We start from the raw sequence: 15,403 nt of genomic DNA on the forward strand, positions 1-15,403 counted from the left end.
CGTTCAGTTCAGCTCAGTTGCCCAGTCATGTCCAACTCTTTGCAACCCCATGAACCACAGCACTCCAGGCCTCCCTGTCCATCACCAACTCCCAAAGTTCACCCAAACTCATGTCCATTGAGTCGATGCCATCCAACCATCTCATCCTCTGTCGGCCCCTTCTCCTCCTGCCCTCAATCTTTCCCAGCATCAGGGTCTTTTCTAGTGAGTCAGCTCTTCGCAGCAGGTGGCCAAAGTATTGGAGTTTCGCTTCAACATCAGTCCTTCCAATGAACACTCAGGATTGATCTCCATTAGGATGGACTGGTTGGATCTCCTTGCAGTCCAAGGGACTCTCAAGAGTCTTCTCCAACACCACAATTCAAAAGCATCAATTCTTCAGCAATCAGTTTTCTTTATAATCCAACTCTCACAGCCACACATGACCACTGGAAAAACCATAGCCTTGACTAGACAGACCTTTGTTGACAAAGTAATGTCTCTGCTGTTCAATATGCTGTCTAGGTTGGTCATAACTTTCCTTCCAAGGAGTAACCTCCAGCATTTGAAGACTTGATTTCCTCATCTGTGAAATGGAGCTAAAATGGAGTGAGGATTCATGGGAGCTACAGAGAAAGCCAGGGGGTCACTTGTAACAGGAGCCCCACCATTGGCAGCCAGCATCACCACTGCCAGTTACCATCCAACTTACGTTTCACGTACAGGCGGCCTATCACCTTAGCAGTTCCATATCTGTTGGACACTTCACACACATAGCTGCCTGAGTCTGAGGGACGTGTGTTCTCAATAAGCAGCCCTGTCATGGTCTTCTGGAACCTTCCAGAAAGTTCCAGGGGCATGTTGTCCTTCAGCCAGCGGTAATCTGGCTCAGGGTGCCCAAGCGCTTTGCAAGGTAGCTCCACACGCTGCCCTGCCATGGCTTTGCGATGATCAAACCCATCCAGTATGGACGGGGCTGAGTTCGCTGGGTCTGCAGAAGGAAAGGAAAAAACTCTTAGATGCAGTGAAGGAGTTAATGTGTCATTCAGAATCATAGGACCTCATATATAATTTAAATTTTATGTATGATTTCAATTATTAATACACCTTTAAGATTCCTCTGTCCATGGAATTCTCCAGGCAATAATACTGGAGTGAATTGCCATTCCCTTCTCCCAGGGATATTTCGATCCAGGGATCAAACCTGGGTCTCTTGCATTGCAGGCAGCTTCTTTACCATCTGAGCCACCAGCCACCTGATGCAAAGAACTGACTCATTGGAAAAGACCCTGATGCTGGGAAAGATTGAAGGTGGCAGGAAAAGGGGATGACAGAGGAAGAGATGGTTGGATGGCATCCCCTATGCTATGGTATGAGTTTGAGTAAACTCCGGGAGCTGGTGATGTACAGGGAAGCTTGGCATGCTGCAGTCCATGGGATTGCAAAGAGTCTGACACAACTGAGTGACTGAACTGAACTGAACCACCAGGGAAGCCCATATATGCACATACACACACACACACACACACACACACACACACACACATATATGCATATATATGAACAGAAAGAAAGCCCTATTCATATACATTCCTGTCTCTCAAAATTTTCAAAAGGTTGAACCTGATACATCACCAAAGAAGATGTACAAATGATTGATAAGCACATGGAAAGATGTTCAGAATTGTTAGCCATTACAGTTGCTATTGTTTTTTAGTTTCTAAGTTGTATCTGATTCTTTTGGGATCTCATGGTTTGTATTCCACCAGTTTCCTCTGTCCATGGGATTTCCCAGGCAAGAATACTAGAGTGGATTGCCATTTTCTTCTCCAGGGGTTCTTCTCCACCCAAGGATCAAACACGTGTCTCCTGCATTGGCACGTGGATTCTTTGCCACAGGGCCACCTGGAAAGCCCAGCCACTAGGGTAATGCAAATTAAAACCACAGTGAGATACTACTTCACACTTACTAGGATGTCTATAATAAAGACCCCCATAGCAGCAAATGCTTGTGAGGATGTGGAAAAGAAAGTAGAACTTTCATGCATTGTTAACTTGAAAGTAAAATGGGGCAACCACTTTGGAAAACACTTCGGCAGTTTTGTAAAATGTTAAACTTCAGTTCATCACAAGGCTCAAAAGCTCCATTGTAAGAATCCACCCTAGACAAAGGAAAACCCACGTTCACTCAAACACTTTTTCACAAATGTTCATAGCAGGATTATTCGTAAGAGCCAAAAAGTTGAAATAGTTCATACTAAACAATAGGACCATTGTTTAGTAGCTGGATAAGCGAAATGTGAACATACATACATATTAATCAGCAATACAAAAGATACATGTTACTATATGAATGGACATGTTACAATAGGGATGGGCCTCAAAAGATTAGGCTAAGTGAAAGAAGCCAGATACAAAGCCACATATCACTGAATTGGATTTATACAAAACACACAGAAAACACAAATCTATAGAGACAGACAATAGATTAGTAGTTGCCTGCAGCTGGGATTGAATTTGACTGGAAATGGGCATCAGGAATTGATTTATCTATCTATCTAGTCCATTTTGTCTAAAGTTTCATTTAATGAATGCTTCCTTATTGATTTTCTTTTTGTATGATCTGTTCATTGATGTAAATGGGACATTAAAATCTGCTTCTGTAATTGTGTTGCTGTCAATATTTCCCATTACATCTGCTAGTATTCTCTTTATTTAAGTATTTCTATGTTGGATGCATAGAAATTACCTCTGCTATATTTCCCTTTCAGATTGATCCCCTTATCATCATGTAATATTCTTTCCTGTATTTTAACAAAATACAAAAGTCTTTGTTTTAAAGTCTACATTTCTGATACAAGTATTGCTACACCAACCTTCTTTTTGTTTCCATTTGACCAAATACCTGTTTCCATCCCCTAACTTTCAGTCTGTGTGTGTCTTTAGATTTGAAGTGAGTCTCTTGTTGGCAGCATATATGTGTGTGTGTTTTTTTTTAATCAAATCAGCCACTATATACCTTTTGATTAGAGCATTAGTCCATTTACATTTAAAGTAATTATTGGCAGATATGTACTTACTGTTATTTTGTTCATTGTTTTCTTGTTTTCATAGTTTTCTTTTTGCTTTTTCTGCTTTCTTCCCTTGTGATTTGATGACTGTCTTTAGCATTATGTCTGGATTCATTTTTCTTTTCTCGTGTACCCAGTATAGATTTTTGGCTTGTATATAAATGTATTTTGGCTTGTATATAGATTTATATATATATATGTGTGTGTGTGTGTGTGTGTATATATATACACACTTGATTATTTTAATTTGATGGTCTCTTAAGTTTGAACACATTCTAAAAACTCTCCATTTTTACTTGCCACCATTTTAGTGTTTTGAGTTTATATTTTACATCTTTCTGTTTTGTGTAGCCCTCAACTTATTGTGGATATAGATGATCTTTCTGCTTTTGTCTTTCAACCTTTTGCTAGCCTTACAATTTGTGCATCAACTACCTTTACTATTTACTACCTTTACTATGTTTACTTTACCAGTCATATTTTCTTTTTCTAAATTTCATATTTCTAGATGTGGTCTTTTCTGCTTAGAGAAGTCCCTTTCATAGTCTTTATAAGATAGGCTTGTGTGCTTAGTCGCTTAGTTGTGTCTGACTCTTTGCAACCCATGGACTGTAGCCCGTCAGGTTCCTCTGTCCATGGGGATTCTACAGGCAAGAATAATGGAGTGGGTTGCCATTTCCTCCTCCAGGAGATCTTCACAACCCAGGTATTGAACTCAGATCTCCTGCACTGGAGGTGGATCCACCATCTGAGCTACCAGGGAAGATTTAGTGATAGTGAACTCGTTTAACTTTTGCTTATCTGTAAAACTCTTATCTCTCTTTTGTAGAATAATCTTATTTTGTTTATTTTTATTTCATCACTTTAAACATATTATGACACTGCTCTCTGGCCTGCAAAGTTTCTACTGAAAAGTCAATTGATAGTCTCATGGGAGTTCTTTTGTATTTAAGTAGTTCCTTTTTCCTTGCTGTGTTTCACATTCTCTCTATATCTTTAATTTTTGCCATTTTAATTATAATGTGTCTTGGTGTGGATCTCCTTGGTTCATCTTTGTGTGTGTGTGAAAGAGTGACCCTCTGCTTCCTGGACCTGAATACTTGTTTACATTCCCTGGTTAGGGAAGTGTTGAGCTATTATTTCTTCCAATAATTTTTCTGCCCCTTTCTCCCTCTCTTTTCCTTCTGAGACCCCTATAAGATAGTAAATGTGATTATCCCCAGGTCTCTTAAACTGTCTTCATTTTAATTTCTTTTTCTGTTTTCAGTTCCACGTAGGAGTTTTCCACTACCCTGTCTTCCAGTTCACTGATCTGTTCCCCTGCTTAATCTAATCTACTGTTGATTCCTTCTAGTGTATTCTTCTGTTTAGTAATCATAGTCTTCAGCTCTGTTCGGTTCTTGTGTTTTCTAACTTGCTATTAGACTTCTCATCATGTTCATCCATTCTTCTCTCAAGTTCATTGAGCACCTTTGTGATCTTAACCTTGCTTTTTTTTTTTTTTTTTTTTGGCTAGGGAGATTGTTATCTCCTTAGTTCTTCTACTGGAATTTTATCTTGTTCTTTTATTTGCAAAATATTCCTCAGTTGCCTCATTTTGCTGAATTCTGTTTTTACATCTGTGTTATATATATATCACTTACATATCCCAATTTTGAGGAAGTGGCCTTATATTGGAAATGTGCTATGGGGCCCAGCTGTACACTGGTTACCAGAGCCAAGTGCTCTAGGGGAGCCCCTTAAGTGGACTGCAGGGACCCTTCAGTTGTGGTGGGGCTGACTGCTGAGTGGCTGGTAGGCAGGGATGGACCCCAGCCTGGTTGGCTGGCAGGCCCTGCTTCATGTAGAGGCTGCTGCCCTACTAGTCGGGGGGCTGGTTTTCCATGCAATGGGCTGCTAGCCCTGGGGTGGTGTTGGTCCAGGGGTTGCTGTCAAATTGTCTAATAGGCAGGTAAACCACCAGCACTAATAAGCAAGAGGGAAGACTCCAAAATTGCACTTGCCAGCATAGTGTCCTCGTGATAGAATGAGCTCTCCAAAATTGCTTCCACCAATGTCTATGATTGGTGAAAAACCTGGCTTAAAACTCAACATTAAAAAAAATAATCAAGATTATGGCATCCAGTCCCATCATTTTATGACAAATAGAAAGGAAAATGTAAAAGTAGTGACAGATTTTATTTTGTTGGTCTCCAAAATTACTGTGGATAGTATCTGCAGCCATGAAATTAAAAAGATGCTTGTTTCTTGGAAGGAAAGCTATGACAGACCTAGAAAGAGTATTAAAAAGCAGAGACATCACTTTGCCAACAAAGTCAGTCTAGTCAAAGCAATAGCTTTTCCAGTAGTCATGTATGGATGTGAGAGTTGGACCATAAAGAACTATGGTGCTTGAGAAGACTCTTTGAGAGTTCCTTAGGCTGAAAGAAAATCAAACCAGTCAATCCTAAAGGAAATAAACCCTGAATATTAATTGGAAGGACTGATGATGAACCTGAAGCTCCAATACTTTGGCCATCTGATGTGAAGAGCCAACTCATTGGATAAGACCCTAATGATGGGAAAGGTTGAAGGCAAAAGGATAAAGGGGAAGCAGAGGATGAGATGGTTAGATAGCATCACTGATTCAATGGACATGAATTTGAGCAGACTCGGGAGATGGTGAAGGAGAGAGAAGCCTGGTGTGCTGCAGTCCATGGGGTTGCAAAATGTTGGACACAACTTAGCGACTAAAATGTTGTCTATATCCTGGGGCAGTCCCAGTTAGTTACTGCCTCTTCAGGAGGCTTTCCAAAATTAGCAAGTGGGTCTGACCCAGGCTACTTTCAAATGATTGCCTCTGCACTGGGTCTTAGAGCATGAGAGATTTTGCATGAGTCTTTAAGAGTGGAGTATCTATTTTATAACCCTCCAACTCTCCCATACATAAGCCCCACTGGCTTTCAAAGCCAGACATTCTGGAGCTTTCATCTTCCTGGTGGAGAACTCCAAGACTAAGAAGCTTGATTTTGGGCTCAGACCCCTTGCTCCTTGGGGAGAACTTCTGCAATTTTGATTTTTCCATTTGAGGCTTGCCTCTCTGGGAGTTTGTCATGTCTCTGCACCTCCTACCCATCTTATTGTGGTTCCGTCTTTATATTTTTAATTGTGGAAAACTTTTCTGCATGGCTGCAAGTTATTATCATTGATATTTCCTCTATAAATAGTAGTATTTTTGGTGTGTCCATGTGAAGAATTAGCTTAGGATCTTCCTACTCCATTATCTTTGCCACACTCCCTTATCAGTGATCTTAATTGTTATGGTTCTTGACTCTCTTTTAATTCAGAGCAGCCTCTCTTCTATTTCTTCTCATGTCTCTGGGTTATTGAAGAAACAGATAAGTTATTGCATAGGAAATCCCACACTTTAAATATCTTTCTTTATGCTGTCGTTTAGCCTGTTCCTCTATTGCCATTTTTTCTTATGACTGGAATTTAGTTCTGATGGATTGGTTAGATCAAGCTCAACCTTTTGTCATTCCCTTTGCATCTATATAATGAGGCTATATGAGTTGCATGCCAAACTCAATGAGGCTAAAATTGATAAGCAAATTCAGATGATGTTTGTCTGAATTATTTTACTAAGGGTTGAAAATCACAATTTTAATATTTTATTATTTTCACATTCAACAGATATGATTATTCTGTAAATAAGAACTTTTCTTCCTGAACTAGGGTTGTTTGATTATCATGAAATATATAGTATTTATAGGAAAGACAGGGAGAATTTTCATTGTTCTCTATAATGACTAGTTATCAAAGTCAAGAGTTGGTGCCTGCCCTAGTTACCACTAAGTAGACCAATAAGATTATTATTATTGCTTCTGTTATTATTACATGTATATGGACATGTGTACATGTAAATATATATGCAAATAATCATATAATTGTACATGTACATTATGTAAGTATATATGTATGCACACGTATACACACCTATGTATGCCTTAATATTAATACATATATATATTTATTTACATATAATTTTGGCAAGACCCTATTTATATTTCAGGCTCATCTTACATGTTTCCTGTCCCAAACCAAAAAGTGATCATTATTTCAAGGAACCGTGGCCCCTGTTATTATGACATAATATTTAAAAGAGACTATTGTCTAGGTGGTAGAGTTGGTAGTTGCTATTGGTTGCCCATTGCTTCTGGACCTTTTCAATGGAAACACCTTCTCTCTCTCCATTTAGTTTTTCACTCTGGCTCAGTTTGATTCCTAAATCCAGCAGTTTCCCTCAGGGTGAATCTCTCTTCTTCTGAAAGTAGTATTTGCTGAATACTTCTGAGATACACAAGGAGTTAGACCACCAGTTAACTATGTGATGTCACAGCCTTTTATACTCATCTTCAGCTCAGAGCTTGCACAGGGCTATCAAAGTGTTGTGAATATCCTCAAACACATTTTTCCAGGTTTCCATGAAGAAATAGTCCTCCTCTGTTTTTTGGAGATGAGCATATGCTGACAAAGTTTCCTATGGTCAACACTATGGTTTTTCCAGTAGTCATGTACAGATGTGAGAATTGGATCATAAAGAAGGCCAAGTGGTGAAGAATTGACGCTTTTGAATTGTAGTACTGGAGAAGACTCTTGACAGCCCCTTGAACAGCAAGGAGATCAAACCAGTCAATCCTAAAGGAAATCAACCTTGAATATTCATTGGAAGAAATCATGTTGAAGCTGAAGCTCCAATACCTTGGCCACTTGATATGAAGAACCAGCTCACTGGGAAAGACCCTGATGTTGGGAAAGACTGAGGGCAAGAGGAGAAGGGGGCAACAGAGGATGAGATGGTTGGATGGCATCACCAACACAATGGACATAAGTTTGAGCACACTCTGGGAGATAGTAAAGGACAGGGAAGACCTGCATGCTGCAGTCTATGGGGTTGCAAAGAATCTGACATGACTTAGCAACAGAACAAAAACAATTTATTGACTATTTTGCATTTCTGTGACTATATAGTGATCTCAATAGGCCTTCCCCTTCACCATCCATTGCTTCTCTTACACTGGACCTGCTGTTGCCAGTAGTTTATCTACAGCCCCACATGTTTAAGAGTTTCTGAGGATCCCTGTCACCTACTTTTGCTGAAAATGACATCCACATTCTTTTTCTTTTGTTATCCTATTGAGCCTGTTTCCACTCCAGGAAGAATTTGGAATCATTAAAAACCTTGTTACTAGCATAACCCTACTAGCAAACCCCATGTATATATTTATTAAAAATTTAGATCTAATTTAAAATTAAATAATTTTCTGTTATCCTTCAAAGCTTAAACTCTAGATAATCTGCGCTCAGTGTCTACGTTCCCAAGTTCTAGCATCAACTGTGTCCTCCCTCAACTGCTTTACTGAAATTTCTCTGACCAAAACGTCACAAGCTATTTGCCATAAGCATCAGACTCTTTTAAGAGCCTTTCGAGTCTGTGTGACTCTGCTGACTTCTCCCTTCTTACAACTACCACCTTTAACCCCAAATGTTCAGTCTTATCCCCTCCCTTCTTTTCTGCTGGTGTTCAAGTGTATGATGTTCCTTCACTAGTCTCTCCTCTGATGCTTCTTACTGATATGCACCAATGCTCATGAGGCAATCTCATGACTCTCATCGCTTCTGTGGTGACCCAATCAATGCTCATGAGTCCTGCTGCCTATTTTTGAAACATCATTGAAACATTCTTCAAAAATAATAATTAAGCTTGTGATTAAGAAAAGCAAATTTGCCTTTTCAACTCTGAGAAATCAGTACTTAATGATCTAGAGATAAACAAGGCTATTTTTTCTGTTTTCTCACCTTTTTTTTTTAAGGTTTTACTTTTTTTTCCAGGTTTCACTTCAGAGAAAAATGGCCTCCTGAGATTATCATCACTTGATTCACATTATCTCAATGGAGAAATACATATCTGCTTCTTTTTGCTAAGCTCACTTTCATCTTATACCCAGATCATGCCACCATTCCTCCGAGACTGTTTCCCTTCTTACTTCAGTATTGTCGAGAAAAAGTTCCTCTTCAATCATAAAAGACCTTTCCTAGGATATTCTGAACAAATATACCATTGTGCTCTTATTAAAAGCACTGTGAAAGTGAAAGTCGCTCAGTCATGTCTGACGCTTTGTGACCCCATGGACTATACAGTCCATGGAATTTTCCAGGGCAGAATACTGGAATGGATAGCCTTTCCCTTCTCCAGGGAATCTTCCCAACCCAGGGATAAAACCCAGGACTCCCGCATTGCGGGTTGACTGTTTACCAGCTGAGCCACAGGGAAGCCCAAGAATACAGGAGTGGGTGACCTATCCCTTCTCTATGGGATCTTCCTGACCCAGGAATTGAATGGAGGTCTCTGGCATTGCAGGCAGATTCTTTACCAACTGAGATATCAGGAAAGCCTATTATTGAAAAGACCATGGAACAGATAATAGAGGCTACTCATTTTATAATTTATTTTCTCAACATTTTAATTTAATTTTATTTTTTTTTAATTTTTGAAGTTTTATTTTTCAATAATGCAAGTCTGGTTGGTTGGAGGATAGGGCTTCTGAAGCAGAGGGAAACTTTGAGGGCTGGCTGGTCTTCTTATCAAAGACCCTGCTTATTTAACACCAGAAGGTGATCTTTCATTTTCCTGCTCTGTTATGTTCTCTGACGTGTATACTGTGCATGCCCTATCCAGGAGTTTTCGGATAGCTGTCAAGAGCTAGGTTTAAAACAACAAGCAAATATGTTAGGATATTTTTGCAAGAATTTCTAGCACATATTTTTAAGTTTATTTGCTAGGTGTTTTATTTATTTATTTATTTTTAAAACAAATTCCAACTCTTTATTTTGACTGGGTAACTTACAAAGCCCCTCCACCTCCACAATTTTAAGATGTTTTAAGGGCCATAGAGCTGGGTTCTCACTTTTCTTTTCTTTTTTTTTTTTAAATTTAAATTTATTTATTTTAATTGGACGCTAATTACTGTACAATATTGTATTGGTTCTGCCACAGATCAACATGAATCCGCCACAGGCGTACAAACGAGCGTTTTTTTTTTTTTTTTTTTTTTTTACTGTGCTGATTATTCTTGCCCTTAACAGAGGCAACAAGTCATAACTAATAACACAAGAGATAAAGTAACAACTGATATGAAAAAGAACAGGTAAAGATAAGCTATTTTCAAGTTCAGAGGGGAAAAAATATCAATTAGTTATGACTTATGTTTTTCCTAAACCTTAAAAGACAGGTGAGCGTTGGGTATTTTAAGGATGTAAATGGGGAAGAGGAATTCAGATAGAGCATTATCAAGGGCAATATGTGGGTGTTAGGTGACATTGTTCTAATTACTCCAGCACTTGAAAACTTGTTATCATGTCTCCCACACAAAACATCACGGCAAATAAAATTACTATTCACTGCATGGATCAATGTTACATTCTAAAACTATAAGAGCAAAAGTCATATATTTTACATTTGATTTCTAATACTGAGATGGTCATTTCATACTTCTAAACTTCTGCATGGAGCACTAATACAATCCTGTGTAAACATATTGCTGATTTGTTTGACTGATGGATCAACAGCAAGCCAACCGTAAAGATTCTACAAAAGGTCGATATCTTCTCTAAGTATGCTGCTGCTAAGTCGCTTCAGTCATGTCCGACTCTGTGCGACCCCAGAGACAGCAGCCAACCAGGCTCCCCCATCCCTGGGATTCTCCAGGCAAGAGTACTGGAGTGGGTTGCCATTTCCTTCTCCAGTGCATGAAAGTGAAAAGTGAAAGTGAAGTCGTTCAGTCGTGTCTGACTCTTAGCGACCCCATGGACTGCAGCCTACCAGGCTCCTCCATCCATGGGATTTTCCAGGCAAGAGTACTGGAGTAGGGTGCCATCGTCTTCTTCATCTCAGAGTATAACTCCCACTAAAAGAGGCACAAAACTGACATATTTATGAAAGTGGAATAAACTGTTTTTGGGTTTCCTTCACTTGAGAATAATCCTGGAAGGCCATGCCTATTTCTTTAACTTTACTTTTTTTTTTTCATATCCATGATTTTGTTTTATTTTGACCAATTGGTAAAAATATATATATATAATGTAGAAAGTTTTTAGTCATTAAATTGAGTGCTTATTTGCAAATCAATATACATTTCAAAATCTCATTATTATTATATTCACTAATAATGATTATTATCATTATACTCACTTTATAATGTATATGCTATATTTAAAAATGTGTAAGATAGTCTTAAAAAAGCTGTATTAAACCAATTGGCATAGAATATTACATTTTTAAATTTTTTATTGGAGGATAATTGATTTACATTTTTGTGTTGGCGTCCACCATATAACACCATGAATTTTCCATAAGTATACATGTGTTGCCTCCCTCTTGAGTCTCCCCCCATCCCCCACCAAACCCACCCTTCTAGGTCAAAGTGGATAATTTCTCCACTACTGCTAGATGGGGAATAAGAGGTGTGTTCCAAGGACTACGTCCTGCTCCCTTAGGGCTCTGCAGAGTAGAAAGCACTGAGGTGCTAATTGGTATCACCAATGTCATAACATACAATAGTGAGAGGAGGCATTGTCAACAAAGTAGCAATAATATAGGGTCAAAGAAATTTGGAATTTTACAGTAGGTGAAATATCCATATTTGCATTGTACTGTATCGGGAAAAGTTATTCTTTCTTTCTTTCTTTTTTTTTTAATTTAAAAAACCCTCAAGTTGCTAGAATATTTTGGGACAGAAATACGGACTTCATTTTACTTTTAAGTTCCATGATTTTACTGGAGTCATCCCAGAGCACTAACAAAAGAAAACAGAAACAGAAATCTCAGTGCTGATGAGTTTTTACCTGATACAAAAAGTCTAGCGCTGTTACTTTGCCTGGTCTCCCCGGTGTATCTGTGCCGCGTGACACAGCGGTAGTTATACAATCCATCTTCATTTTGTACATCTTTAATATACAAGGCGCCCGTGGATGTGATGAGAAATCTAGATCCTAAAATAGAAGAAAATGATTACCCCATTAAAACAGAACAGAAGCAACCCAGTCATACAAAGGCACTGAATAGATTTTCTTCACCTGAAGGAAACTCATATGAAGGCAAATAATAGATGTGTGTGTGTGTTTGTGTTTGTGTGTGTGTTACTTTAAGGGTTCAAGCTACATTAATACTTTATTCTAAATTAAGGGGTTTTAGTGAGTATACTACAAAATAAATACATACTTGCAAAGCTTAGTCTCATGAATTAATTTTTTAGGTCATGTATTTATTTAGGAGCAAGAAAGTTGGCATATAATTGGTATGTTGCTAATTTAGCAGATTTTCTTTGACCATCACTTTTCTCTCAGAATATGACAAATTAAAGGAGTATTAATTTTCTTTTATAAATTTCTATATCATGTAAGTATTTCAAATGTTGCAATAAATACATAAACATGTTAGACTAGAGGACAATGATATATTCCACAACCTTCCCAGGAAAGACTAATTTCCTCAATGATAACCAACACTTACATCTATATTCTAGGATAAAGATCAATTCTTCCTATATTCAGTGCTTTAGAGAGCTCTTCCATTTTCTGATTACTACTGAAATTATCGATGATAGCATTTTCACCTCAGGGAGAAAAAAGTGATACCCACCTCTTCCTCCTGCATATCAACACTGGATACAATGTGCTCTCCGTGACCTGTGGGTTTTGCCTCTATAACTCAGTTTGAACAGAAATGGCCAGCATTAAGAGATCAAGCATCATTGTTGCTTGAAGGAGAATAAAGAAGATTCTTTCCTTCAAAACTATCTAAAGATATTTAATATCTTTAACTAATTAATATCTAATTAATGTTAAAATATCTAAAGATATGTAAATACCTAAAGATAAGTTTTCACTGTTCAGTGATAATTTTTGTGATACCCCAAATAAAAGCAAAGGAGTACATTCCTAGGTGAGCTCCAGCACCTACATGGTGGGAGACTCAACTCCTTGTGTTCCACTGTTAGCCTTTCCTATGGAAAATGTCTGCATCTGATGCAATTCCACTTGAAAGGTAATGTGATTTTGCTTCTTTGGGAAAAGACCAAAATGACAAAAATTCACATTCTTTTCAACTGTTTGTTTTCCTTAGGTTCATTTGAAACTGCCTTTGGTTTATTTTAATCAGAATTTGCCAGAAGTCCTGACTTCATTAATTGTAGGTCTCAAATATTTAAGCTGTGAACACAATTCTCACAGCCATCCCATGGTTACTTCTTATAAGAAGTATAAATTATTCATAGATCAACTGTCAGATAAGGTAAAAACAGCTTATTGGTTCTTATGCAATATGAAAGCAATTCAATGGACATGAATTAAAAATATCATAAAACAAACACTGATCCAGCATAAGCTTTCCAGAAGAACACCAATTAACTACTAAAGGATAAAATACTTTTAAGTGATAAATTTATTTTTTTAACAATTATATTAGTTACTTATTTTAAAATATGCTATAAATATGCTAAACATCAGAATAGCTGAAAAAGGGAATGATGTATATTCTAGCTACTTTTGCTTTATCCTCCCCCTGAAAACAGCAACTAAAATTACCACTTGTCATCTGTCATCACATGCCAAACAGGTCTTACCAGTATATATTGTGTATAATTGAAACATCTTTTTTCCTGTCAATATATTTTGCATACTTACATAATGCTTTAATAACCAGTTACTTTAAAGTACAGAGTGAAAGACAGAAACAAGGGACAAAAAGCTGCTATATTAACTCCTGTCACCACTCTAAGATGGAGTCTTTCCACTAGAATTGACAGGCCATCAGCGGTGGTGACATATAAGGGGAGCCTCGTGTGCACAGCTTCTCTGAGTGTCAGGAGATGCTCAGGGTTGCAGAAGCAGCAGCCTGCACTCATTACTCCGCTGATTCCTAAGAGGGCTCTACTCTCCGGGTACATTTAATTTAATCACTCACTTTGCTCCTGGAATAGCTGACTCCTTTTTATCCACTTAGCATAAACTCTCTAAAGACATGGTGTTTCAGAGAATTGGGAACCTTGTTGGTGTGAAACATTTTCTGAGATATTCACAGGGAAGGAAGAAGGAGTTGGCTGAATTCCCATGCTAATTTGAACCATCTCTGTCGAACCCGTTATTTCTCACTGAAACCCATCACCAAACTGATCAATATTTTAAAACCTAAAATAAAAATGAAGAATAGAAGAATCTGATTAGGAGAGGACCACAAAGACCCAGAGTCCTGGAGTTCAGCCTAAACTCCCAAGATACGGGGAACTCTTAGGACAATGAGGCATAGCTATGTCACTAGAATACCAGGTGTCTTGGTTTCATGGTGACAAGGAATCTTCTCAACCACCCCCTTGCTTTTCAATGCACCCCGCTTTCTGCCTTACATCAGCAGAGGATTTTGTATCATATGGAATAAATGGATTTCTTCACAGCCTTAAATGAGATGGAAGAATGTGGTTCTGTTAAAATAGACAAATATTAAAACAAAATATTAATAGCAATAAACTACACACACAGTCTCTCTCTCTCTCTCTCTCTCTCTCTCACACACACACACACACACACACACTCCTTTACTACTCAGAACTGTCTGGTAACATACAACTGTGCAAAGCCAAACTTTTGTAGGTAATTTTATTTTCCTTGGAATATTATTAGCACTTTACATATAAACACTGCTAAAATATAGTCCACACTTTTTGTTTGTCATGTTAAACATATTGCAAAGCAGTCAACTGAACAATTGTGAATGATTTTGGGATTTAGGGTCATGATTGCAGTTGTAGATTATTGAGCCACACTGCTCAGGTATTAAAGGGATATATCAGAAGCTATCTTGGCTTCTCAACATGCACTGAATGGACCAGGAGTTCAAGTCCCCAGTTTTGTCTTTAATAGTTCATCTGTTCTCTCTGGGTATCTCAGGTAGCACTGGTGGTAAAGAATCCACCTTCAAGGCAGGAGACATAAAGGAGATGAGGGTTCAATCCCTGGATCAGGAAGATGCCCTGGAGAAGGGCACAACAGGACACTCCATTATTCTTGCCTGGAGAATCCCTTGGGCAGAGGAGCCTGGTGGGCTAAGGTCCGTAGGATCACAAAGAGTTGGACAAGACTGAAGTGACTTAGCACGCACAAACACACATGGTTCCCTCCTTTACTACCAGGCTCTGAGCTGTCACGTCTCTCTGCTGACAGAATCGCTGTGGATACACTCAGGATGCGTGTGCTGAGAGGGAGAAACCAGACATACCAAAGCTCTTAGAACTTTGCATAAACCCAGAAGAAATGGGTTT

General features: G+C 38.4%; 1 protein-coding gene across 1 annotated transcript in view; it reads right to left on the reverse strand.

Annotated features, from left to right (window-relative positions):
• The window catches only part of DSCAM (DS cell adhesion molecule), a 697,188-nt gene that overhangs the window by 329,427 nt on the left and 352,358 nt on the right, over positions 1 to 15,403 (reverse strand). The window contains exons 4-5 of the mRNA XM_055570128.1: positions 11,934 to 12,080; positions 692 to 970 (exon numbers count right to left, since the gene is read on the reverse strand). Of these exons, the coding sequence (XP_055426103.1) occupies positions 692 to 970; positions 11,934 to 12,080 (426 nt within the window). The remainder of the gene's footprint in view (positions 1 to 691; positions 971 to 11,933; positions 12,081 to 15,403) is intronic.

Source organism: Bubalus kerabau, chromosome 2 (genome assembly GCF_029407905.1).
Source record: "Bubalus kerabau isolate K-KA32 ecotype Philippines breed swamp buffalo chromosome 2, PCC_UOA_SB_1v2, whole genome shotgun sequence".
Taxonomy (NCBI): domain Eukaryota; kingdom Metazoa; phylum Chordata; class Mammalia; order Artiodactyla; family Bovidae; genus Bubalus; species Bubalus kerabau.